Here is a 23,377-nt window from a genome sequence, read left to right as displayed (position 1 = left end):
TCTCACTCTTATGGGACTGTTTTTCAAATAATTAATGAGCTGAGAGCTTCCTTCAGTTAGTAATTACGAAGCAAATGTTATCCCATACATGAAGTTGCTGTGGTTTTTCAAAGCATGTCATGAATTGAATTAGCTGCTGAGGAGAATGAGGAAGAGTGAGAAAGGATCAGTATACCTTTAGGTAACATCTTGAACAGCTTTTAACGTAAATGGCTGATAAAACATGAGGCTTCTGCTGTGGCAGTGTTTGCCAGCTGATTGTTTCAGCAGCGTTGTTTGTGTTACAGAGAGGAGGGACAGCACTGCTCTGAGCCACAGCTCCTGTATCTTCTCGCTGGAGCAAGGTGAGCCGGCTCCCGGAGTCACGCAGAGCACAGCTGAGCTTTGAAGGGGAACGACAAGGTGATTTGGGATTTGCAGTTGTGTCATGAGCACAAGAGAGATGCATCTGTTTCTTTTCTGTACATATATTTTGAAGTCTTAATCCTTTTAATCACTTTCCTTCTGGATTATGTAGTTTAGATATTTTTTTTTTTCTTGTGCAGACAAGGGTAGGAAAGCAAATACAGTAATCGTAATTGATGCTATTCTTCGGGTATTAACTGGAGATGAGAAGTCACTGGATCGGCTGCTGTGGTAACTTGCTGGAGCACATCCACTCGTGCTCTGGGATTGAACATGGTCACCAAGTCACTATTTTCAAGTCTGTGCCTGCTTTCCTTGTGTGACGTGGATGCTGAGGACTATGTGGACTTTGAAGGCAAAGAAGAAACTTATGTTGTGATAAGCTCAAATCTTGTTAAAGGACTGGATTTTGGTTTACTCTTAATGGAGTGTTTTTGCTTGTCAAATGGAGTCTTAATTTTAGACACTGGAAAAATGAGTAGCTACCAAGAAAGGATGTGGGAGTTCACTGTGCAGAGGACTTGGCAATGCATGAATTTAGCAAACCTCCAAATCTGCTCCAAAAATAGGAATAAGCAGTCAAAAATGAGCATACAAATTTTGAGCAAATGAATAGTTTTTGTCACCTCTACCTTGTTACATTAGAGATTTGATTTTGGGAGAGGAGGGTAGAAATTAGCATTCAAACAGGTTGAAACTAATGTCATTTCACTTGAAATATTTCTAATTTATGATTTGACAAATCAATACTTACTCCTTCATGTTGTGAAGTTCCGTTTCCTGAACTTTGCAACTGCTGAAATGTCTGCATCCTGGAGCTGATTTAGTGCTCTGTCCTGGGTGCCAAGAAAGCAGCAATAGCTGTTATCCTGCTCTGCTCGGCAGACAGGAATCAAGAGCTTCCCAACCTGCTGAGATAACACTCTCCTTAACCTTGCTAAATGCTTGAGAAGGAAGTATGAAATCCTATCTGTGTCATTTGGCAGAGAAATTTGAAGGTCAAACCAAACATAAATTGCCAGCCAGCTGGGAAATAGAAGAAGTGTTTCTGATAGCAGAGTTTTGGGAGCTGCAGCAGGATTGTGCCAGGAGAGAAGTCACCGCTTTGACTTCACTTGCAGTCTTGTGGAACTGTGTGATGCTGGAGCCTGACCTTTTGCGAGGTGTGGATCTGTGTGGAGAAGCTGACGTGGGCTGCAGCGCTGGTCGCTGTGCTTGTCGTACCCCGCTGCAAAGGCAGCGGAGCCCCCAGCCTCAGCTGAACGTATGCTGTTGGCTGTAGGTGGGTGGTGATAGATACCTGATCAAACATGGGACCCCCTGTGGGAAAGGGCTTTTTGCTACAGAGATCTTTGTTGTAAACTAGGAATGTTTGAGTGAGTGGCCTTGCTTTTTTTTTTTGATCTTTTTTCTTCTTTTTAAAGCTTCTAAATATCCATGTTGTGAGGACAGTTTTGATGCACAGAGGTCGATGTTTGTGCTTTGCAAATCGTGCAGGGGTTGTTTCAGCTTTGGGGTTTCGGCAAGCAGGGTCTAACACAGCCCCAAACTCCCTGAAGGCTCAGGACCAGCATCAGTGGTGATTTATGGCTTTATTGCGTTCTTACCAGAGTCAGAATTCTTTTTGCAATGTGCTTGGGAATACAGATGGAAAAATGAATGGGGAACGCTAAGGATGACTCTGGGGGAAATAGATTAAACACAGGTCTGTGTACTCTCAAGGTGAGGCCACGTTCCTTCAGTTGCTTTGTGGGAGAAGAGGGAGCATAATTCGCTGGAAGGCGGCATTCCTGGGCTGCCCTCAGTCTCCTCAGTTGAGTAAAACAAACAATCTTCCTACAAATTTAAGAAATCATTGCTTTGTGTAGCTGTAAGAGTAAATACTACTTCCTTAACTGGTAATAGCTACCTGTGGCAGGGTGCCATCTTCATTACAATTTAGCAAGAGAAGCATACCAAGGAAATACCTAGGGGGATTAAAAGGAAGCAAAGCAATAGGAACACTGAGCTGGAGTTGGTGTAACACCATCATCAGGTGTTGAGAATAGCGTTGCTGAGAATACTCTGTGATGCCTCCCTAGCCTAGTGAAATATTTACATAGAAGGTGCCATTTCCTTCTGGTTTTTATTTTTCTTCTGATACGTAGCTAAATCAGGAGTGTCAGACCGAGGGAACTGTAACTAAATCTGGGGAATAAATGAAAGAAATGGGCTGTAGTCTTGAAGTGATGTGTGAGTGGCCAGGCTGTTCCTGATGCAGAGACAGCTCCTCTTGCTTGTTCCCAGCTGGAGGCTGTGCCTGCTACTTGGAATCCGGGTAGCAGGCATGGGCAGTACCTGTGTGTGGAAGAACAAGTTGTTTTAAGTAACTCTTCCTCTGAGTGATGGGCTGCAAACGTGTTTGACATACAGGCTTTTTGTATTTTATGTGGTGGCTGTGTCAGTGTTATTTCTGAAGTGCCATAAATCACTGTTGCATATGTGGTTCAAAGTAGATGAAATGGTTTATACTTTGTTCCACTAAAAACTGGCAGCAGGGTCAGATGGCTTTACCAGGAGAGGTAAATTATACACTTTTATAGCTCAGAGAGAGACCACACCACATACGTTTTTGTGGTTAATGTCCACTTTGGGGATAAAATTAATTTTTCATGCATGTTTTGAGAAGGCAGAGTCAAAACTCTCAGCATTTTAATGCCATTGGGGGATCGTACCAGCCTCTAGCTATGTTAAGTGGGACTAATAATTTCAGCTAATCAGTGTCTAACAACTTCTGAAAAATGGAAACTAGTTTGGGAGTGATGTAAGGAGAAGTTTTCCACATTAGTAGAATGTCAGACAAATGCTAATGATCTCTGCGCAGTTTCCACTTGTGTTTGGAGAGAGGGTTTCTTAAGGTCACCACCAAAAGTTAACAGCAATTAGTCTCGCTCTCAGACCAGTTGCGAGGGCCTGCAGAGGCTTTGAAGTTTCCCAGCAGGAGTGCAGATGTCACATGAAAAATCAGTCAGTGAGCCAGGTTATGATTTTTTTAATATTACATTCTTTTTAGGCAATGTTGCAGAAGTTGACTTTGCAGCCGAAAGGGAATCTAGCGATGACTGGAGAAGCTGTGGAACTTTGGGCCAGGGCTTAGTCAGTCCTTTAATGGTAGTTTTTACCCACCAGAGACAACGCTGGCATCAAGAAGCCTTCAGATCTTTGCATGGCATCGTCATGGGTGAACCTTTTAAAAGGCGGTAGCTTTCATTTCAGTCAGTAGGTTCTTGAGGGATGCTCATACTCGTTTCATCCATCTCCCACTGCTGGGCCAAATCCTGCCTTAGTGCGTCACGTGGATCCGTTCTTCTAATTTTTCCTCTAAAGGAGCCTTTCATCTTTGGTACTCTTGCGGCTGATCTGTGATTAAAAATCATTCTTCTTCCTCAATAAAAGTATCATTTGATAGAGGACCAAGAGCTTCAAAAAGAAAAGATAGAAGAGACCATATATTTCCTTTAGTTTGGCTGCTCCTTTCTTTAGAAATCCTGGGTCTCTAAACCCAGCTTGTACTTTGGGAAGGGCCCTTTTAGTTACACTGGAAAAACAAACCTGGAAAAACTTGCTGTGGTTTGCCCAGTAACTCAGTTCTAGAGTGATTTGCATTATTGTCAGCTGTTTATTCACAGCTTATGTGCATCTGTGACACTGCCTGAAGGTTGTTCTTCCTGTGTTTCACTTGAGGTTGGTCTGTTGAAATGCACCTTTAGGTGTGAAGGAAGGGTGTATTGTTGCCCTCAAAACCTATTGATTTTCCTTATCTGCTATATAATCGATGTATAAATAGTATATTATTTGTTTGCATCGTGAGAGAAAGTAATCGGTTCCTAATCAAACCGTCAGGCCACTTATCTTGTCCAGTAAACTTGCTAACCATCACATTCTGATGTTAACTTTTGAGTTCCAAAAGGCTTTATGTGATGGAAATGTCTTTCACATCCCTCTGAGCCCACTAGTGCTCAAAATTTAGCAAGCATTCATATGATTTTGTGCTGGTGGTGGGAGTTATTCTGTTTTTTAATCAGAGAATTAAAAGTGGAGCTGATAAATAGCATGAGAGAGGGTTTTTTTCAGGATAGATCAGCCTGGAATTTCTTTATTCTCATGTGTGTAGATACGTGGATGCCCATGCATAATGCAAGGTGCCTTTTGATGCTGTTTCTCCAGGCTTTTGGAACTTAATAATTTCAGCACCAAAATCAGTAACTGGTATTTTTTCCACATGTGGATTCAAATGCCTGTATTGTTACCCCCACCTTAGCCAGAATTCTTGGCTGTCCTGAGGAGTTTTGGACGTTGTTTCATCCTTAATCTATCATATGTTGCACACTGTTTTACTGCTTTGTTTTAAAGTAAAATAAACATGATATTTTCAGTTCCATAGTTTCCTTGAAGATGGCAGAAGGGCAGAAAAAGTGGCGTTGTGTCTTGGGCAGCGAGTCTGTCAGCCTCGCAGCAGCCAGTGCTGTGACAGGAATGTGCCACAGTTCGTGTGGAGTGCCGGGATTAATTGCTGTGTGGATGAAATCAAATACAAGCATTCTTATTAGCTTTCTTTTAAGTGGAATGTAGTGATGCAAGAATGCTTTTCTTATTTTTGGGACAGGGTTCCAGATTTTGTGAGGGAGAAGCGTTTTGGGAACTGGCTTAAAGATGCACGAGACTGGGCAATATCCAGGAACCGGTACTGGGGAACCCCCATCCCCCTCTGGGTCAGTGATGATTTTGAAGAGGTGAGTAAGAAAACGAGCTTCCAGTGACAGACAACCTGTCTGTGTATGGTGCTTGCTTATTTTGGTAGACTTTTCCTATCTTCAGCTGACACAGTCTGAATGTCTACAACATATCCTAGCAGTGTCTGTATCTGCCCCTAGGGTAGGTGGTGGATTTGTGCAGGTGTATCCATGGCTTTGTGTGCCCTTGTTTTTTATGTTAGAATTATCTTATCAAATCCTTATCTTAGGATTTGCAGCGATGGTTAATCTATCGGAGATAACAAATGCAGTGGGAAAATGGCAAGAAGGAGATCTTTTACTTGGTCCCGTTGGTCTGATTTGGAAAGTCTGATGGTTGGTTACTTCAAGCCAAATCAATTTTTGAAGGCATAAAAGCAAGTCCACCGTAGTAGAACCATGAAAATATGTATTTTTAGTGCTATAAATGTGAAGGTAACAGACTGCGAAGATGTGAGTCCAGTGGAATGGTGGAAGTGTACAGTGGAAACACTAGGAATGAGTTATTTGAAGCTGTAAGGTTCCCTGCATTTGTTAGCATAGAGTGGACTCCACAAGTGAATAATTCACCTGATTCTGATGGCTGCTGTTTCCTAAGTGTCAAAATACCAAGTTTTAAAATTGTTTCTGAAGATAAAACGTTTGTTTCCTGTGTGGGTTTGTTGCATTAAACACATGTGATAAGTCTTCCTCATGCTGAAAGTAGGGAACGCTAATCGGTATCAGGCTGTCCACGGAAGGTAAGTACCAATGACAGCATCCCAAGACTTTATCTCCGTTCCTTTGAAAAAGTTTTAGTCTTCATTTTATGTGTGGAAGACCTCGAATAGGAGAACATATGCCAGAAAAGTATTTTACTGTCTTAAACTGCGCTCTTGCTTACCTATAACCATAAAGCATTTTTTAATTTCCCCTTTGTTGGAAATCGTGCTGACAGGCAGGGAGATGTTGGCGAGGGAAGGAGGGAGTTACTCCTTGCAATTACAATTTTGGCATTTGAATTCTATTTGTGCTATGAGTGTGTTTGTAAATTACTGGCAAACCAAGTGCTTCTGTCTCTTGTGTAACAGTTAATTTTGAACGTTTATTCAAATTTTTTGGGTATAAGCTGTCAGTCTTCAAACTAACCTTCCAGTCCCTTGTTTGCTACAACAGGGTGTTTTAGGCAGAGAAAAGGTTTTCAAATCTGTGCTGAAGTATTTCAAGACTTCATTCTCCAGCTGAAAATGATTGTGTAAAGGTTACATTATTCCTGCTCCCTGCTTCTAAATTTCATTTTCTGTCCAATCTCCCCTTGTCTCTATTCCTGGGTGTACAGATTTTTTTTTTTCTTAGGTGTGATTTGTTTGTTTGAGAAACCAAAATTATGTCTAGCCTGGAAGATTGACCTTTCCTTTGAAATCAGCTGCAAATAATCCTCAGGGCTTGGTGTTCTGAGTAATGATAGAAATGCCAAAAGGTCTATTATTTTCAGCCGGGGATGTTACACGTTTCTGTTTACTCTAGAGCCTGGCTATCAGGCATCAACAGCCGAGAACGGCTTCTGGGCCAAAATTTCCACTTAGGGTTTTTTAAATATTCACTCTCTTTTTATGCATATGGGATATAGCTTAAAAACTACGTAACATTGGAGCTGATGTGGAACTTGGGGCCTAGGTGACATCTGCTCTCACCTAGAAATAATATTCACTTAGAATTTCCTGACTTGAGTTTTACTGCAGCCTGGTGCCGGGTGAGATTGCAGAGCTGCCTCCTCACGCCTTGTTCTCAAAAGAACTCTGTCGCATGCAATATGCTGCGCATATTAAATTCTGGTGAAGCAATAACGATTCTTTATTTAATATACGGCAAGGTGAATTAATTGGCAATAAAGCAAATTTTATTACAAATCAATATCTGTTTTGCCACAGTTTTATTTTAGCTTTTATTTTAGTTTTATTTTGGCATAATTATCAGGTAGAGATGCATAGTGGAAGTTACATTTTGAAGCTTGTGTTTATTACCACATTTTTGCAGACAGTTCGTCATTGTAAGCTCTCAGATCTCAATAATTTCCTCAGTGAAGGAACACGTCTCATTTGGATTAGATAAGGAAAGTTTTTAGTGTGGCACCCAAGTTGAATGGGTGACCACAGGTTAATTTTATAGGACTTGCATACAAATCACAGTGTTAAATATTCAGCGATGTTACAGATGTTCTCTAGTTGTTTCCTTGCTCATCACTCACACGAACTGTTAATGCCCCGCTGGTTTTGGGGCCCCCAGACTCACGTAACTGATTTGGGAGAGGACTCTGGCTGTGCTCTGCTGAAGGGTGAGCCACAGGCCTCTAAAGGGGTTAAACTCAACACATAGAGCAAAGAAAGCTTTGCTTTTTCTCCTTCTCTCCTGCATACATTTTTTCAGAATCATTTGTTTCATCACCATTTTATGCTGTGGATGCAGGTCTGTCACTGAAACTTTTTGCTTTTTTCTTACGTAGTGTGTTGATGCAATAGAAACAAGAAAAGCCCGTGCTGTTCTCAACAACCACGGCTTTAACTGTGGCGTTTTTTTCCCCCATTTCAAGTAAGATGCCATTAAAATGCACAGTTTGGGGTACCTGAGATGGAGCACTCATGGTCACCTGGAAGCAATCTGGCTGCCTGGCATTGCTTTAGCAGGGGCACCTGGCGTCTGAGACTCTGGTCTGTGTAAAAGGCAGGATCATTGAATCAGAGGTGATTGTGTAGCAGGTTGTGTGCAAAAAAAACAAAAACAAAAGCCATACCCCCCCCGCCTTTTCCAATACCTGACAACATGCTTGTTCTTCGGAGTCTGCAGTGATTCTGACATGAATTGTATTAAATTGGGGCCAGCGGTCTCTAACATCATTTGCTGCTTTGTTGGATTGAAGAAAGGGACCTCGTACAAAACTTTGATTGGCTTTCCAGCTCTCTCGGCTGCTTTGGAAGAGCATCTGACCTACATGTCTCCTGCCTCGTGCTAGCAGATTGCTGCCATGTGCCAAGAACTGACTGACTTGGAGTGTCTCTTACAGGTGGTTTGCGTTGGTTCCATAGCAGAATTGGAGGAGCTGTCTGGGGTGAAAGTCACTGATCTCCACAGAGAAAGGTCGGTTGCAGGGGCTATTAACTAGTTATTTAAAATAGTTGAGCCGACATAAAAAATACTAGATTTCTTAGCCTAGACCCAGGGAAACAGAGTTAGGGTAAACAGAAAATTGGTTAACATGTATAAGTTCTCCTTTCCTCTGTCCCTGACACTGTAAACTCAAAAAGTCCAGCTTTGAAATTATAAACGTTTTCAAAGGAAATGCTGAGTTTTTTGAAGAATCATTCAGTTGCAAAAAACGTCTGCTGTACCTGGTGTGCAAGCATAACGTTAACTTTTTGTACTAATTTTTGGTTAGAATTTGTTGATATTTTCCTTTCTTATAGGATTGATCACCTGACCATCCCTTCCCGCTGTGGCAAGGGCTGGCTGCACCGCGTCCCTGAAGTTTTTGATTGCTGGTTTGAGAGCGGCAGCATGCCTTACGCACAAGTCCATTATCCCTTTGAAAACAAAAAAGAACTTGAAGATGCTTTCCCCGCTGACTTCATTGCTGAAGGCATTGACCAAACCCGAGGATGGTAATTTTCTGCCTCTTTGTTCTGTGATATCTTTTTGCCCTGTGTCTAATACCATTACATCTGGATGTTCCTTGAGTGTTGTATGGCTGAGTGTATTATTTTTTCTTTTCAGTAAATATGAGGTGTTCTAAAGCTTGGTGACAAAAATGTTGCATAAAGATGACGTTAGTGGCTCTTGTCGAAAACATCGTTAGGTGATAGGGCGGATCTTTGGCCACTCAGGAGGAACTGCAGCAGCTGAGTTCTCGTGGAACTTCTGGAGTTAGCTCCTGCAAACTGAGCAGCAATTATCAGCTGAAGTAGAACTCAGTGTTCTGAGGATTTCAAGCGAATATCTAGGCTAGTAATTTTTGCTCACTAGATTAAATTTGAGTTTGGGGTTGTGTAAGTGAGGAAAATCCAAATTTAAGTCTAATCATATGTTAAGGACTTATTTGCAAAAAACCTAAACTTTATATCTGTAAACTTGTGCTTATTTGATTCCTGTCTAGGTAAATTCATTGGTGGAAAATTTTTCTCTAATCTCAGGTTTTCTCTGGGTAATGTTCTCAGACATTCGTGCATGCATATGTATAGCTTTTGCTCTGGCACTTTTAAGTGTTTATCCTGTTTAAGTTTGAGGTTGGCTGTGGAAACTGACTTCCCTTTTAAGAGGAATGTTTGTGTTTTCTACATTAATACATTTGGCTATGTACAACTCTTCCACCCAGTAAATTGAGTTATTAGTGTTAAATAAAGGAGATGCCGCTGGAGCGTAGTTGGCCACCTCCCTTTGCCTGCACCTCTACTCTGCCAGCCAACCGACCTCCATGAACAAAGCAGCAAGAGCTGCAAGGGCTTTTGCGTGTTGGTGAAGTTGAGAGCAAGATTTACAGGTACTCTCAAAGCCAGGAGGCTTGAGCAAGGAAACATCTGTGGCATCATGTGAAATTAAAAAGTTAAAGTTTCCTGAATGACACAAAGGGCGTCTTAGCTTTGCAACGAGAGCTAGGAGGGTGATCGTTTTGATGGCTTTCTTCATGGAGGTGAGGAAAGGCCAGAGGAAAAAATTCTTAAGAGTGGCTGGATTGCAAGAGTTTCAGTCCAGACGGATTGATGGGAAAGGCTCTATCTCCGATTGCGTACAGGAGGATGCAGCAAGGTTTATAGTCATGGTCAGAATGTGGTAGCCTCCAGGGAATCCAGAGCTGAAGGTATCTAGCATGAATCACAGGGTTATGAATTGAGCCACAGTTGTTTGAGAAAGAGGTAAATGAGGAGGGAATGCTCCCTCCTTTTTGGAAGTAGTGGAAGAAGAGGGAAGAGCAAAGAAGTGGACTTATCTGTGGCGTTAAGAGGTTTTACTGTTGTTTTGGTTGACAGCTCTATCTGCAAGGCCATCACTAGGAGCAGACTGAGATTTGTTGGGTGGAGGATGAAGCCGCTGAGAAGTTGAGGAAGTTGTCAGAAATGAATGTGTCTGTGGACAAGGTATTTCACCTTGCAGAGACACTTTAAAATATTTAGAGTGAATGAGGTCAATTTCTTTTAAAGGGGTACTCAGAAAAAGAATGAGAAGAGTTTTGTCCGAACGGTGTGTAACCCAGTGGATCACGGGATCTCTAAAGGCAGTCTTGTACCTGTCATCAGCTGAGGTACTTCATTGCTGGGGCTCACTGGGTTTGACGATGCAGATGACGGAAGAGTTGGGAGAAGTTCTTGGATGTATTTTTTCAGTGTCCACGGCCCATCTGTATGATTTTCCTGATGCAAACCATCGAAATCTCTTGTAGCTGGTTCTTCTTTGTTCTTTTTAATTGCAAATGCACCTGCTCCAGTATGAGAGTTTGCGGCCAGCTTGCAGGAAGTGCTGGGAGTTTGTCAGTCCGATGCCTTCACGCTAAATACTGTGGAGTATTGATTGTGATGAACTGTCAGTCTGGTGGGCTTGAGGGGTCGCTGATCCGAGCAAGCGCTCCCATGTTTGTGCTGAGGAGTTTTCTTAAGAAGGCTAAAAATGAGGAAGATGAGGGTTTTGAGTGCGTGTTTGTGTGGAGGTGAGGGATTGTTGGTTAAAATTCATGAAATTACAATGCAATTTAATATAGAACTGTATCCTGCCACGTGAATTGAGGTAATCGTGAGAGTTAAAAGCCTCTCTGAGAGATAAGCATCAGAGCTGTCATGTAAGGTACTTAATAAATGTGGTAACATACACAGCAGCCTTCACAGCGCCTTGGACCCTCGAGTGCCGGCACAGTGCTTTTGCAGTGACAGGCATTCCTGGAATAAAAACTGCTTTGGAATTTACAGAGGGACTTCTTTTCTTTTATTTCACTGAAGTGTTTTTGCACTAAAGCTTCATGCAGATGCACAGTTCTGAGGCATCACCTCCTGTGCTTGGTTCTGAATCAATTAACTTTTGTGTAATCAGCTGCTGTTTTAAGGTTGCTAAGCAATCAGCAGCGATACTCATTTTTAACCAGCAAAACTGTAGCCCACCCTCCAGTTACCTTCTTAAAACTAATTATGGCAGCACAGTTCCAGAGGCTCATAGGGACTTCCTTCTGTGGAGGGTCTCACCCTGCCTGTGAGATTATCACATCAGCTTGCACCGCTGTTTAATTGCTCAGACATAATCGTACATCAGCAGAGTGAGCAACAGATGCTTGTGCTTCAGCACCGATTTCTGGTACTAGGTAGCTTATGGAGTTTTTGTAAACGCATCAAATGGGGTGAACGCCCACATTCTTGTCTTTTCTACTAATGGTGAATTTAACCAGCGGAGTTGATTTGATCGGAGGGGGCTCTGCTTGCTTTTCTCCCAGTAGTAACTGTTCTGTTGCCAGCAAGATTGGGTAGAGACAGATGCAGACAGGCAGAGAGACAGAGTGTGCCACTATTGCTGCTGTGTGTTCCTGACTGGTTTACATTTACTGACTGTTCCTGATTCAGAGGTTTACAGTGAGCAAATGGGGAGCTGGTTCAGGGACTCAGGATTCTCCTTTCTGTATTAAAGGAAAAATGGTGCAATCCTCCTCTTCGCCACCTTCCTAGTGCTTACTCTACAGTGCGTTTGCATTGCCTTTTGTTTTAGGTTCTACACTTTGCTGGTACTCTCCACTGCTCTCTTTGGAAGGCCTCCTTTCAAGAATGTGATTGTGAATGGCCTTGTCCTTGCCAGGTTGGTATGTCCGTCAGTGCTTTCCTGCACAGATTTTTAATCAAAGAACACTTCAGGTAAGTCCCAGCAAGTTGTAAATTAAACCTGAAATGGGCTTTGGAGCTGTTAAGACTTGTCAGAGTGGTACAGGTGTTGCAGGAGGTAAGAGACACCTGAGGGTGTCAGGTTTACAAATCCCAGCAATATGTTGCACTTGGTTTTCCCAGGAGGTTTAATCCCTCTTAGAGAGAGAGAAAATGAGTAACAGGTCAGAATAGGAATGAGTAGCAAAGAATTGATACCTGCTCTGCAGAGTAAAGGGCATTATAACTGTGGCACTACATGTAATTTTCAATAAATTAATTTTGATTTGCTTCTCTTCATTTTCAAATCTAGCTTTGCCAGTGGGCTGGAGGAATTGGTTCAAAACAAGTGCATCTGCCCTCAGTTTTTCTAGGAAAGACAGATTTTCTGCTTGGATTTGTGACTTGGGAGCCTCTTGGGTTGGGTTTTTTTCAGTTACTCTCGTGGGTTCAGCAGTCACGCCGAAATGATGTGCTAATATATAATTACTTCTGTGCTACCGAGAGCATAGTAGGATAGAGAAATTATCCTGGATTTGAAGGACCTTTGTTCTTTATCCATCTGTTGCAAGAAGTCTGGGAACTTATGCCTGTATTCTGTTGTTTTCTAGTGATGGCCAAAAAATGAGCAAAAGGAAGAAGAATTATCCCGATCCAATGAGTATTGTAAACAGTTACGGAGCTGATGCGCTAAGGTAGGATTTCTTTAATCAATGTACAGTCTGGTATGTTTGCTTTCTGTTCCTAGCAGACGTGTGCCAAGAGGGCTGCTTATGGGGTTTTGATAATTAGCAATAGGAAGAAAAACTTGCAAACATCCAGACTGCTGTGGCAGCCAAACAGTTGAAAGAGTGGATGACTCAAAAGAACTGGCAGTAGGTACAGTGCCTGGACTTGCCGTACCCTTGTCTTATCTGCCTCGAGGCTGGTGACAACCAGAGCTGACGTGCTGCCTGGAGGCCTTTTGTCACAAAATGTGTCCAGTTGGTACAGAGAGCTCCCGTTCGAGCCAGCACTCTCTGCTATTGCAGATAATCACCCGAGCTGTCCAAGTGAAAATGTGAATGAAGTCTTGGAGAACAGTACTGTTAGTTTACTGTTAAATTGTTATTTTAGGCGGGGATTACTGTGTAATGCACAGAAATATTTCTTTGCTGCTTACATTGTACATTTTCTGAAGAGAAAGCGTTTGTTTTTCTTGCTATTACTACGCAATGTGCACTAATATTAGTGAAAGACCAGCGGGAGTGGAGCAGCCTAGCATGTATGTATAAATTGTCCTGGTCAAACAGAGATTAAACACAGTTGAAGTGTTTCATAGAAGTTATACAAACGTATAAACGCAATTATGCAGTGGCCTGGTACTTGGGCAAGGTGCACTAACCGTGTACATGAAGTAGTACCTTGAGATAAAGATACAACGTAAGGACACTGCGCAGGTTTCCCGAGAGTCCTGTGATCCTTGCTATGCATGAGGAAGCCTTATACAGGCACAAACGTCGACGTGTGTCTTACAACTGTATATGGGAATGGCTGGGCTGAAAGAAGGCTCAGCTTGCTGTGAGGTTTTGTGCATTTGAGAAAGTTGGCTGTTCTTGGCTCTAGGTGATTTTTGAGGAATGTCACTTTTATTTTTTTTTTTCAAGATTTAGCATTTAAAGGACTGAGTAAATTATCTTCTCCTGTATGTTTACAATAGAGAGTTCGGTGGATTTCTTAAATTTGTCCAAAATTGCCCTTTACAAATAATTGAGACTTGTTAACAGAATATTAGTGTATTAGCATCTGAAACAATAGGAGTGAAAAGGGTTGGAGTTACCCATATGGGAGATTTTTAAATCACAAGTGATGTTTCTGTTGAAAAAAATCTGCCTTTTTGAATAAAGCAAAAGTGAAAATCTCAAACACCAGAAGTTACACTTCTATTACTCATGTTTTTTCTATTTCTAAAAAGCTAATTCATTTCTCTGCCTTTGTACTCATTCTGTAATGTCACATTTATTTATATGTACACCCACACGAGAGTAAAAAGCACTGCAAACTAGGTTCATTTATGGAAGGAGCTCTGTGATTCAGTTGTCTCCACTTATTCACTGAAGTGCCTGATGTGTTCTGTTTATAGAAATAACTACAGGTGAGTTTTTTTTTTTCCTTGGCACTGACTCCATGCAGTTACTTTAGCTTTTGCAGAAGATATGTTTGGGGATTTTTTTGAAGTACAGCTTTGAAATTTTCTCAGAAGTAGCTTGATAAATAGACCAGTGGAAAATAGACATGTGTACGTTGTTTAAATAAACATGGGATTGAATGAAAAGAATAAAACGGGAGATGTAACAGTATGGTAAACGTAACAATCCAGCTTCAGACTTTCTGCAACTTGAATCCTCGGTGAAATTTGTAAGACTTGTCAAAGTTCTATTTTGATATTGCTGATACCTGTGATTCGGGTTGGATAAGTGTCGAAGTGTGTCAGAAAGGAATTTATTGGTCAGAATACTTACAAGCCCTTTGCTTTCAGGTACGCTGAGGTAAGTCCTGCTGCTAGAAGTGATGCCTTGCATTCGCCTCTCAGCCTGTTGTTAAAATGCAGAAGAAATAGCCTAGTGCCATGGTTTTGCACTGAGGGTACTCAATGATTTCTTGTACCTGGTCAGAAAGCCTGGTAATCCTGGTTTGCTTTGGAGAAGGTTTTATTTCCTGCTTAATGGGCAAGGTCACCAGGTAGAACTGCCCGTCCTGTACCGAGGGCCTCGTCTTTCCCTCCAACAGCTGTAAGAATCTTCGCATTGGAGTAGCTCAGGAAATCAGTGTTCTTTTAACGTTTGTGTGTTGTAAGGCAGTGAAAAGCTGCTGTGTTCAAAAAGCCCAAGCTGTAGCCTTAGAGAGCTACGTTTTCTCTAATATCTCATCCTAAGAGCTACTTTAAGACAACTTCTGACAGATTCTGCAGCGAGTGCTGCTGACGTGGGTGCAAAGGAGCAATTTAGTGGCTGCCTTGTGCTCCGATTAGTTGGCATTGCTGCCTTCTCTGGAGGAAAATGGTGGAGGCCATTTGAAGCGATTGTTAAGGCAGGCAAGTCCCAAACCAGTAAAAGGCCTGGGGTATCCTGGTGTGTCCTAGGGCCAAACTAGCTCTCATATTTGGACCAAGGTCATGTTTGACTTCTGAAATAAATAATAAGTAATAAGCACAGAGATAATTGTGATAGGAGATTTGGTTTAAACATATAAATTCTAGTTTCATTTAAGGACTTAATAGGACTTAATTGTTCAGTACTTTTGTAATTTGAATTGGAATTCAGCTGTCATGTTTGAAAATAGTTTACCCCCCCAGTACAGTACTGAGAATGCCAGTTTCTGTGCTGCAGTACTGTCTATTTCCCTTGGCAGCTCTATTTTTATATATTCAGTTTTATGCAAGAAGCCCTCTCCTGAAGAATTTATGGTCTAGTATCCTTGAATGTGCTGTGTCAAACCCCATTAAGATTGTAAACCCTCCTAAAGGGAGTGCTCTAAAGATACATTAGTTTAGAATCACGATTTTAAAAGTTGATAAAATCTGAGGAAATTGGTTAATAAATTTCTTCTGAGAAATGCCGCAGTCTTTAAAATAACAATGTTTGTCTTGTTTTTTGTATTTGGAAAGTTAATGAGGTGTATCTAAATACGGTTTGTATTCGGGGGTTTTGATACCCACGTCAGACATGGTTTCCTTTTGAATTAACTCGATGGCTGCCAGTTTGGCTCTGTAGGCAGATATGTGTTTAGGGAAGAAGAAAGGATAAAGCATAAAGATGATGTTTTGGGAGCTCGCAGCCAGCAAGGAAGCTGGGTGACACGTCTGCCTCCGAAACGAGGAACGCTTGGCTAGAGAGAGACTGGCGTAAGATCTCCCTGGGCAGGGTAGGTTTCCTGTTCGGCAGAATCCCCATGGCTGAGTGGTTTGGTCAGGGGCTGTTCTGGTATCCATCAGTGCCACCTGAATCCTCTGCTTTGCTCTTCTGGAGATGAGGCGCCTTTGGATTGCTAGGTGGTACAGTTTTTGGCGGCTCTTCTTCTTGAAAGCTTTTCTTTCTGCTCTTTTCCTTTGGTTTGCCTGTTTTGGCGTGCTCTTTAGTCCTGTGTTTGCACTAAGCCCAAAGATTTTTATACTCGAGGAAGCCGACTAGATGGATTAGAAAGGTACTGTGTCCTTGTTAAGGAATTCAAATATTACCAAAACAATAGGTGCTGTTCTGCAGAGGAACACTGATTCCATGCATCTGTGGCTTGGTTTATACCGTGATAGCAGCTGAGCCTGTGTTATCCCTTCAGTAAACATCTAGAATAAAAGAAGGAAATTTCAATTTAAATTGTATATGCAGTGTCAGAAAAAGAATCCTGTAGCGCTAGGCAGCAAATTGTCGTACGTTGGCTAGGTTCCATGCTTACCGCACTGTTCTCCTTGGAGTTCTTAGTGTGAAACCACTCCCCTGGGCGTCTTTCATTGTGCTGCTCTTCAGGGTTTACGTTGTGTTTAAGTGCATTTATATCACTGCAGTTTTACGTTTTTAAATATTGTGTTCTTATTTTGCAGGTTATACCTGATTAACTCCCCTGTGGTGAGAGCAGAGAACCTGAGGTTTAAGGAGGAAGGAGTGAGGGATATACTGAAGGATGTCTTCCTGCCCTGGTACAATGCATATCGCTTTCTCGTGCAGAATGTTCAGATCCTGCAGCATAAGGTACAGATCTCTTGAGAAGCAGCATGGAAGGGGCTTTGTGCTTTTTCCATTGTTAGTGAATTAGCATCACAGGGAAATTTAGACTGGAAGGGACCTTGGGAGGTCATCTGGTTTTCACTTCCGTGTTCGGTGCAAGGCTGACATCAAAGTTGGATCTAGTGGTGTCTGCTTGCTGTTAATTGCTGTGTTAGTTGCTGTTTGTACCCTGTTTTGTCAAGCTAATCACTCTGTGTCTTTCTCTCCTGGACCAAGCCCTGTATTATATAGAGAGGAGGAGTGGAAGGTAGGAGACTGTCAAGACATAACAGCTCTCATTTTGCACGTCGGGGTGCTCGTGTTTCCCATTTATTTGAGATAAATGCTGTTGCATTCCTACTCTTGAAATGCAAGAGCAAGATGGGACTTCGGGTTTGTGGGGTTAATATGTACTGAGCAACTCTGTGCTGCTGGGAAGGCCAGTTATAAGCCGGGTGCCACACGTGCTTGAAGGAGTCCTTTGGAAATAGCTGTGCTAAGCCTTGTTGGGTTTCTAGTAATTGCCTTAATTAGTGTTTGTGGAGTAGCTTGGGGGCAGTGGGTGCCGCTGGTACTGCCTGGAGTGCCATTGCTACTTGTTCTTTGCTGTTACCCCGCATCGGGCAGTTGGGCAGGGCTGTATCACAGGTTGGATGCTGTCAGAGAACAGCATCTGGGCGGCAGGTTTCTCTGGGCTGAGAACCTTGCTAATAGCCTACAGACTGAACACAAATAGAACTATTTATTAAATAGAACTATTTTATTAAATAGAAAGTTATTTTCAGTAGTGTCTGCTGCAATAATTTCTTGAGCTAACTTATTTACTGTAACTTTAATTATGAATCTGCATAAAAATGTTTAACATGGGAATAGTTGAGACTGAATCCATCAGCCGCAGCAGGGAGATTGCCTTCGGTACCTGACAGTTAATTTTTTTAAAAGTTAAATTTTAATTTAAATACAACTCAGAGGAAAAAAAAAAAGCGAAATTCAATGGATGGGAAGGCAAAGCAGCTGCGATAATGCTTTTAGACTTAGAGATTGCATAGGAAGACTGCTAAAAAATTCTGGATCAGTGACAGGAGTTTCTATGCTTCCAGAATGAAACAGAGATTAAAATCTCTTTCTGATAGTAATTTTTCATTTAAATTGAAGATTTTATGTGTATATTGTATAGCTTCTTGTGTAAGATTAAAATTAATCTTTCAGCTAAGATTGATGGTAGAAGGGTACCACTTGTTAGCGCAGACTTTTATGGGAGAGTGGCAACTAAGCAAAAAAGGTTCCAACCTTGCAATACGCCTGGAAGTACAGTAGCAGCCTAATTGCTTTGGAGAGCTGCTGTGTAGAGCAATAAAGGTAGCTGGCTTCAATAAGAGCTACAGTAAATAGCTGAATTCAATAAATGGTTTTATCTTTTTAACAACCCCTTTTGGGAAGAAAGTCTGCAAAGTTCAGATCCTGGTATGTAACGAATCTTCTCTCAGCATCCGTAGACAGCATCTGTCAGGCAGGCTTACGCATCACCCTGAAAATAGACTTCAGTTTTAGCTGTTTGACCTTTGAATTATCTAAAATGTGCTTTGCCTCTTCTTGTTGTGATCCCGTTAAATATTGCAAGACCAGCAAAGCCAAGGATGGAGGACCCCGGTGGAAAACCGAGATGCTCAAGCAGAGAGTCATTCAGCAAGTGTAATTTTTCAGTCTAAATAGCCCGTGAAACCCCTTCTGTGCACTGTATTAGGTGAAAGAATGTGCTATTGGAGGTGATCGTGCTTAAATTAGATTCCATACACAGTCTCCAACAACTTTTTCATTGTACTTTGCCTCCTGCAAGAGAGAAACTGCAATCTCAGTGTCCTGGATTAAGTCTAATGATAATTTTATGCTTACTGTAATTACCGCAGTAATTGTAGTTGGTTAAATGATTGCTGACCTCACACTGGGACTGCAGATGCATTTCTCTCTTACGAGTTGTCTCCTTAGCCTCCATAAGTGGATGAATAATTACTGGATGGAAAAACCCAAACAGATTTTTCACCTGGACTCTGAGGGAAGGGAAAATCCGAAGACTCTTAAACCCAAGTGTTGGATACTATTTGTGGATTGGAAAAAAAGGAACCCCTGTGCTGTTTTCAACCTGTCATAAGAACAGTCACGAGGAAGAGTCAGGATGTGGGCCTCACGTGTGCTTACCCGGGGTCTTGCTTGCGATGCCCAACAGAATCAGTAAAGCGTTAGGAATTTTTTCAGATGGGTACAAACATCAGTGTTGCAGAAAGCATCGAAATGCCCTGTGCATGTTGGTTGCCTAAAAATCCCACCTGTGTTTCCAGTCGGGTTTGTTGCCATCTCCTGTGCTTTAATCTGTTCAAATTGTCACGTGCTCTTAAAAAAAAATTGTTGTTTGTGTGCCCTTTGTCCAAATAGAATTCATCTTCATAGTACGTGCCTTGTGAAGGCTTCAGATCCTCCGAGATGAAAGAGCTGTGTAAATCCTGGAGCCCTGCTCTGTGTCTGGAAGCTCTGACTAATAGTAGACAGGAGGGCGGGCTGCGTGCCGCCACGTGCTGCGCTGCTTTTTGTCTGCCCAGGCAGAGCCGAACAGCAGGCCTCCCTTGGTCCTGAAGGGGTGATGGAATATGCAGCAGGGCGAGCCGGGCTTTCCTTACAAGTTTCTCTTGCCTCCCTGTTTCTGGAATTTAACGTTCTCTCTTGGGAAAGCAGTGAAACACAGTGAAGGTGGCAGAATGTTCATGGCTGACAGGAGGGTTGGTACAGAGCTCTGAAAATGCACCCTTATGACTTGAAAATGTGTTCTGTGTTCTCCTGTTGATAGGAGGAGGGAAGAGAATTCCTTTACAATGAGAACACAGTTAAGGAGAGCAATAACATCATGGATAAATGGATTCTTTCTTTCACCCAGTCCCTCATCCAGTTCTTCAAAGCTGAAATGGCAGGTATGCGCCTTTGGTCGGGTGTGTATGGGTGTTTAACTTTGGGAGAGCTCCCATTTTGCCCAGAGATTTCTGGATTCCAAATGAGACTATCAGTTCAGATAAAGGATGTTGGGATATTAGGGAAAGCAATCGGGCAAGAATTGTGTTTTAAGGTGGGTCAAAATTCTGTATTTAAAAGCAGTACCCCACCTTATGCTGGTTTGTTGAGGTTTTTTTTTTTTTTTTACTTAAAAATACCCAGTACGAGAAATTTATTTTGCAAAATATTTTTCCCCTGATGACTGGGATTGAAAGGAGCATGCACACGTGAGTGCATGTGCTTCTGTGTACAGGCCTGCCGCCTTCTTGAGTCAGGAAAAAATGGGGTTTCCCGGTATGGCTTATGAACCAGGATTACACTTATTGAGGGAGAGAAAGGGTGTTTCCAGGCTACCTCAGAACTCTGGTTAAAGACGGACTGTCCCTGAAGGGTGGAGGCTTGAGGTTTTGGTTTTAACCAGTCTCCTAACTACATAATGCATAGCTGGGGATCTGTGAGGAATACAAATTCCCACATAAATAATGTCTTCCCCATCATGGCTTGTGTTTTCTGAGCATTTCCTTTTTAGGTTTAAATACCAGCACTCTGCCTTTAGGAACACTTCTGTTTTAGAGAATGCAGTGAGAAACGTAGCAAGGCTTTTAAAGCAGAGATCCATTTTATTCAGTAGTTGCTTGACTAATGGAAGTGATTGTGAATAGAGATCAAAAAGCTCTTTGCTTTTAGAGAAGTTATATACAGGGTTTTCCTTAGAAAAGCAAGTCCTGTTTAAGGACTCCCAACCCCCAATTCTCTCACGAAGACTGAAATTTGTTTTCCCAGTTGCATAGTGTGATGCCCACGATGACCTTCTTTTGCTTGCTGGCAGTCCTCCATGCTTTTCAGTTTCACCGAATGTGAAAATACAGCTATGTTTATCTTCCTCCCTTGTCAGGCTTGCTGTCACTTTGCATTCTTCTCGCATACTGTATTACTTGGAAAAATAATAATAAATTGCAAGTAATTCACAGCGAATCAGTTGAAATAGGTGTCTCATTATAAATCTGGCAAACAAAGAAGAAAACATTGGCAGTAATTGATAATAAAATTATATTGCATGATTCTACAATGATTTCTGTTGAACTTGTAGCAACTTGGCGGTATTTACAGCATGTGCAAAGCTAGGATTTGCCAAATCCTTTGCGATTAGTAGTCTCTTATCCACGATCCTCTTTACAAGTCAGATAAAAGCATAAGGCTTCCATAATGCATGTTTGTGTAGGATTAGGGAAGTATTTGGGGGGTAGGTGTGTTTGTCTTGAAGCGGGAGAACTGATGACGTGCCATTTCAAAATATGGTTTTAATATAATGGTGTGTCTGATCACCTTTTTGATGTTACCAACCTGTACTTCTGCTCAAGGTTTATGTTTAATATTAGAGCTGTGAATGATAACGTGTTTCTTTACATGAGGAACTTGATGCAGAGGGCTAGCGTTGATGGCAGTGGACGTGTTTCCTTCTAGCTTACAGGCTGTACACCGTTGTCCCGCGATTAGTGAAGTTTGTTGATATTCTGACCAACTGGTATGTTCGAATGAATCGCAGAAGACTAAAGGTGAGCATGGACTTTGGCAGGCTTGTACTGTGACTGACATCCTAGGGGTCTGTTAAAGCAATGCAACGCAGCTTCGTGGCATTACGCCAAGTCCTTATGCTGCAGTTCCCATTCTGTTGGTTTGTACCTGGTAGTGGGAATGAGAAGGTAATATTTGTTTCCTCCTCTTTGCTTTATGAGGAAAACACCAAACAAACAAAATGCCCAGTAATGCTTTTTCATGTGCTGGATAGGACTGAGCAAAATGATTACAGCTTGGAAAACCAGTTTATTGTATTAACATCAGAAACACTTGAAGTTTATTGAAGCACGCTTACTGGTCCTAAAATTGCAGATGTTGTTTTTCTCTTGATCAATTCTTTAATAGGGTGAGAATGGGACTGAAGACTGCGTTATGGCCTTGGAAACTTTGTTTAGTGTCTTGTTCTCCATGTGCAGACTTATGGTAAGGCAATTACAGCCCACTGTAACTATTTGACATTTTTGATATAGTTCATCTAAAATCATGTATCTTTATGTTGACCATAGAAACTAAGCATGCAGGGAATGAAGACACAGGGGTAAAAACCATAGCGCTACTGATTTGTGTTGCACAGTTCATTGTCCACCTCCCCCTTTTCTCTGCTTGTCTGCCCCATGGTGCTGTAAAGAAGGCGAATACTGCCCAACTGATAGAGACATTATGATTTCTTGCCTGGTGTCCAAAGGGGACATGTGAATATCAGGAAGGAGATGAATTAAGTAGTAGCAATTTCATCATTTATTTCAGCCTGCATTTTGAATACCATCACAGTTCTGCATTGAAGAGACACCATGTAAGCGTTGTTTTTGCTGAACTGTCTTTATGCAATTTGTAATTATTATTGATTCATAACATGCAAACAGCAAAGACAAGACAGTGATTGAATGCAACCTTACAGGCACCATATACTCCTTTTATCACGGAGCTGATGTACCAGAATCTGAAGACACTTATTGATCCGGCCTCGGTCCAGGAAAAGAATACTGAAAGCATCCACTACCTCATGCTTCCCCAAGTGAGGTGAGCGACAGCTGCTGAGTGGCGGAATGGGTACTGGGGTTGATAGGGCTTTGGTTGGTTGGTGGAGTTTGGGTTTTTTTTTGCTTTTAACAGAACAGTTGCCTTTTCACTGGTGTTTAAAACTGTTTTGCATGACAAGAAAGCAAGCTGCTTTAATAATGTTAGTGTTCCTGTGCCTGAGGAAGAATTTTTGGATGGTAGTTAACACATTCTTTTCTATAATCAAAAAATGTTGAAGTTGAGATTAAGTGCTGATGATGTTAGTCTCTGCTGCAGGAGAACATTCCACTAGCAGTACGCTTCACACCCCGCTCTTGGTATTAGCTGAGAATTTTCTTTTCCCCTCCACATTTAGGCAGTAGGCTTGCGCTAGGTTAACGTGTTGTAGATGGGAAGGAAGGCGATTAGGAGCAGTGCATATTCCCAGACACTAATGTTTTCTTCTTATGGTAGGCAAGCAGTATCCTTTTTACCCTTCAGAATGTCCTGACTAGAAGCTGTGATGCTTGCCCATGAAGGGCCCAAAAGCATTCTAGAACTTACCTGTGGGCCCTGCCCTTGCAAGAACATGTGCATCTGTCCGTCTCTAGGCCTTTGATAGTGAAGCTTGATGCCCGATCCCCTTGTGGGTTGGAGTGATTGTTTTGCATGGACCACATATGGAGCCGGCAGAGTGAGTTCTAGCTTCAGATCAAGAATTTGGACCGTTGTCCAGAGATTGCCATTTCCTTGTAAGAGGATACATCATATGGGAGAGAGCTTTTGAAGAATCATAGAATCATTAGGTTGGAAAAGACCGTAGAGATCATCAGCTCCAACCGTGCCTGTCTACTACTAAATCGTGTTTCCAAGCACCTCATCTACCTGCCTTTTAAACATCTCCAGATAGGTTGGTTGGATGCTGGTGAGTGAGGGTTTCTGTAAGTGCTAGTGCGTCTCACAAAGGTCTGGATCTGTGGTGGCT

General features: G+C 42.0%; 1 protein-coding gene across 2 annotated transcripts in view; it reads left to right on the top strand.

Annotated features, from left to right (window-relative positions):
- IARS1 (isoleucyl-tRNA synthetase 1) overlaps positions 1-23,377 on the top strand; it is a 78,102-nt gene that overhangs the window by 36,968 nt on the left and 17,757 nt on the right. For both annotated transcript variants that reach the window (XM_054076323.1, XM_054076322.1), the window contains 10 exons: positions 5,051-5,177; positions 8,218-8,291; positions 8,618-8,812; positions 11,889-11,975; positions 12,649-12,732; positions 16,614-16,761; positions 19,616-19,736; positions 21,280-21,371; positions 21,739-21,816; positions 22,292-22,413. In XM_054076323.1, the coding sequence (XP_053932298.1) occupies positions 5,051-5,177; positions 8,218-8,291; positions 8,618-8,812; positions 11,889-11,975; positions 12,649-12,732; positions 16,614-16,761; positions 19,616-19,736; positions 21,280-21,371; positions 21,739-21,816; positions 22,292-22,413 (1,128 nt within the window). The remainder of the gene's footprint in view (positions 1-5,050; positions 5,178-8,217; positions 8,292-8,617; positions 8,813-11,888; positions 11,976-12,648; positions 12,733-16,613; positions 16,762-19,615; positions 19,737-21,279; positions 21,372-21,738; positions 21,817-22,291; positions 22,414-23,377) is intronic.

The sequence above is a fragment of the Cuculus canorus genome, chromosome 11 (genome assembly GCF_017976375.1).
Source record: "Cuculus canorus isolate bCucCan1 chromosome 11, bCucCan1.pri, whole genome shotgun sequence".
Classification (NCBI taxonomy): Eukaryota; Metazoa; Chordata; class Aves; order Cuculiformes; family Cuculidae; genus Cuculus; species Cuculus canorus.
Note: the sequence above shows the minus strand (reverse complement) of the source record. Positions and strands in the feature narration are given on the sequence as shown.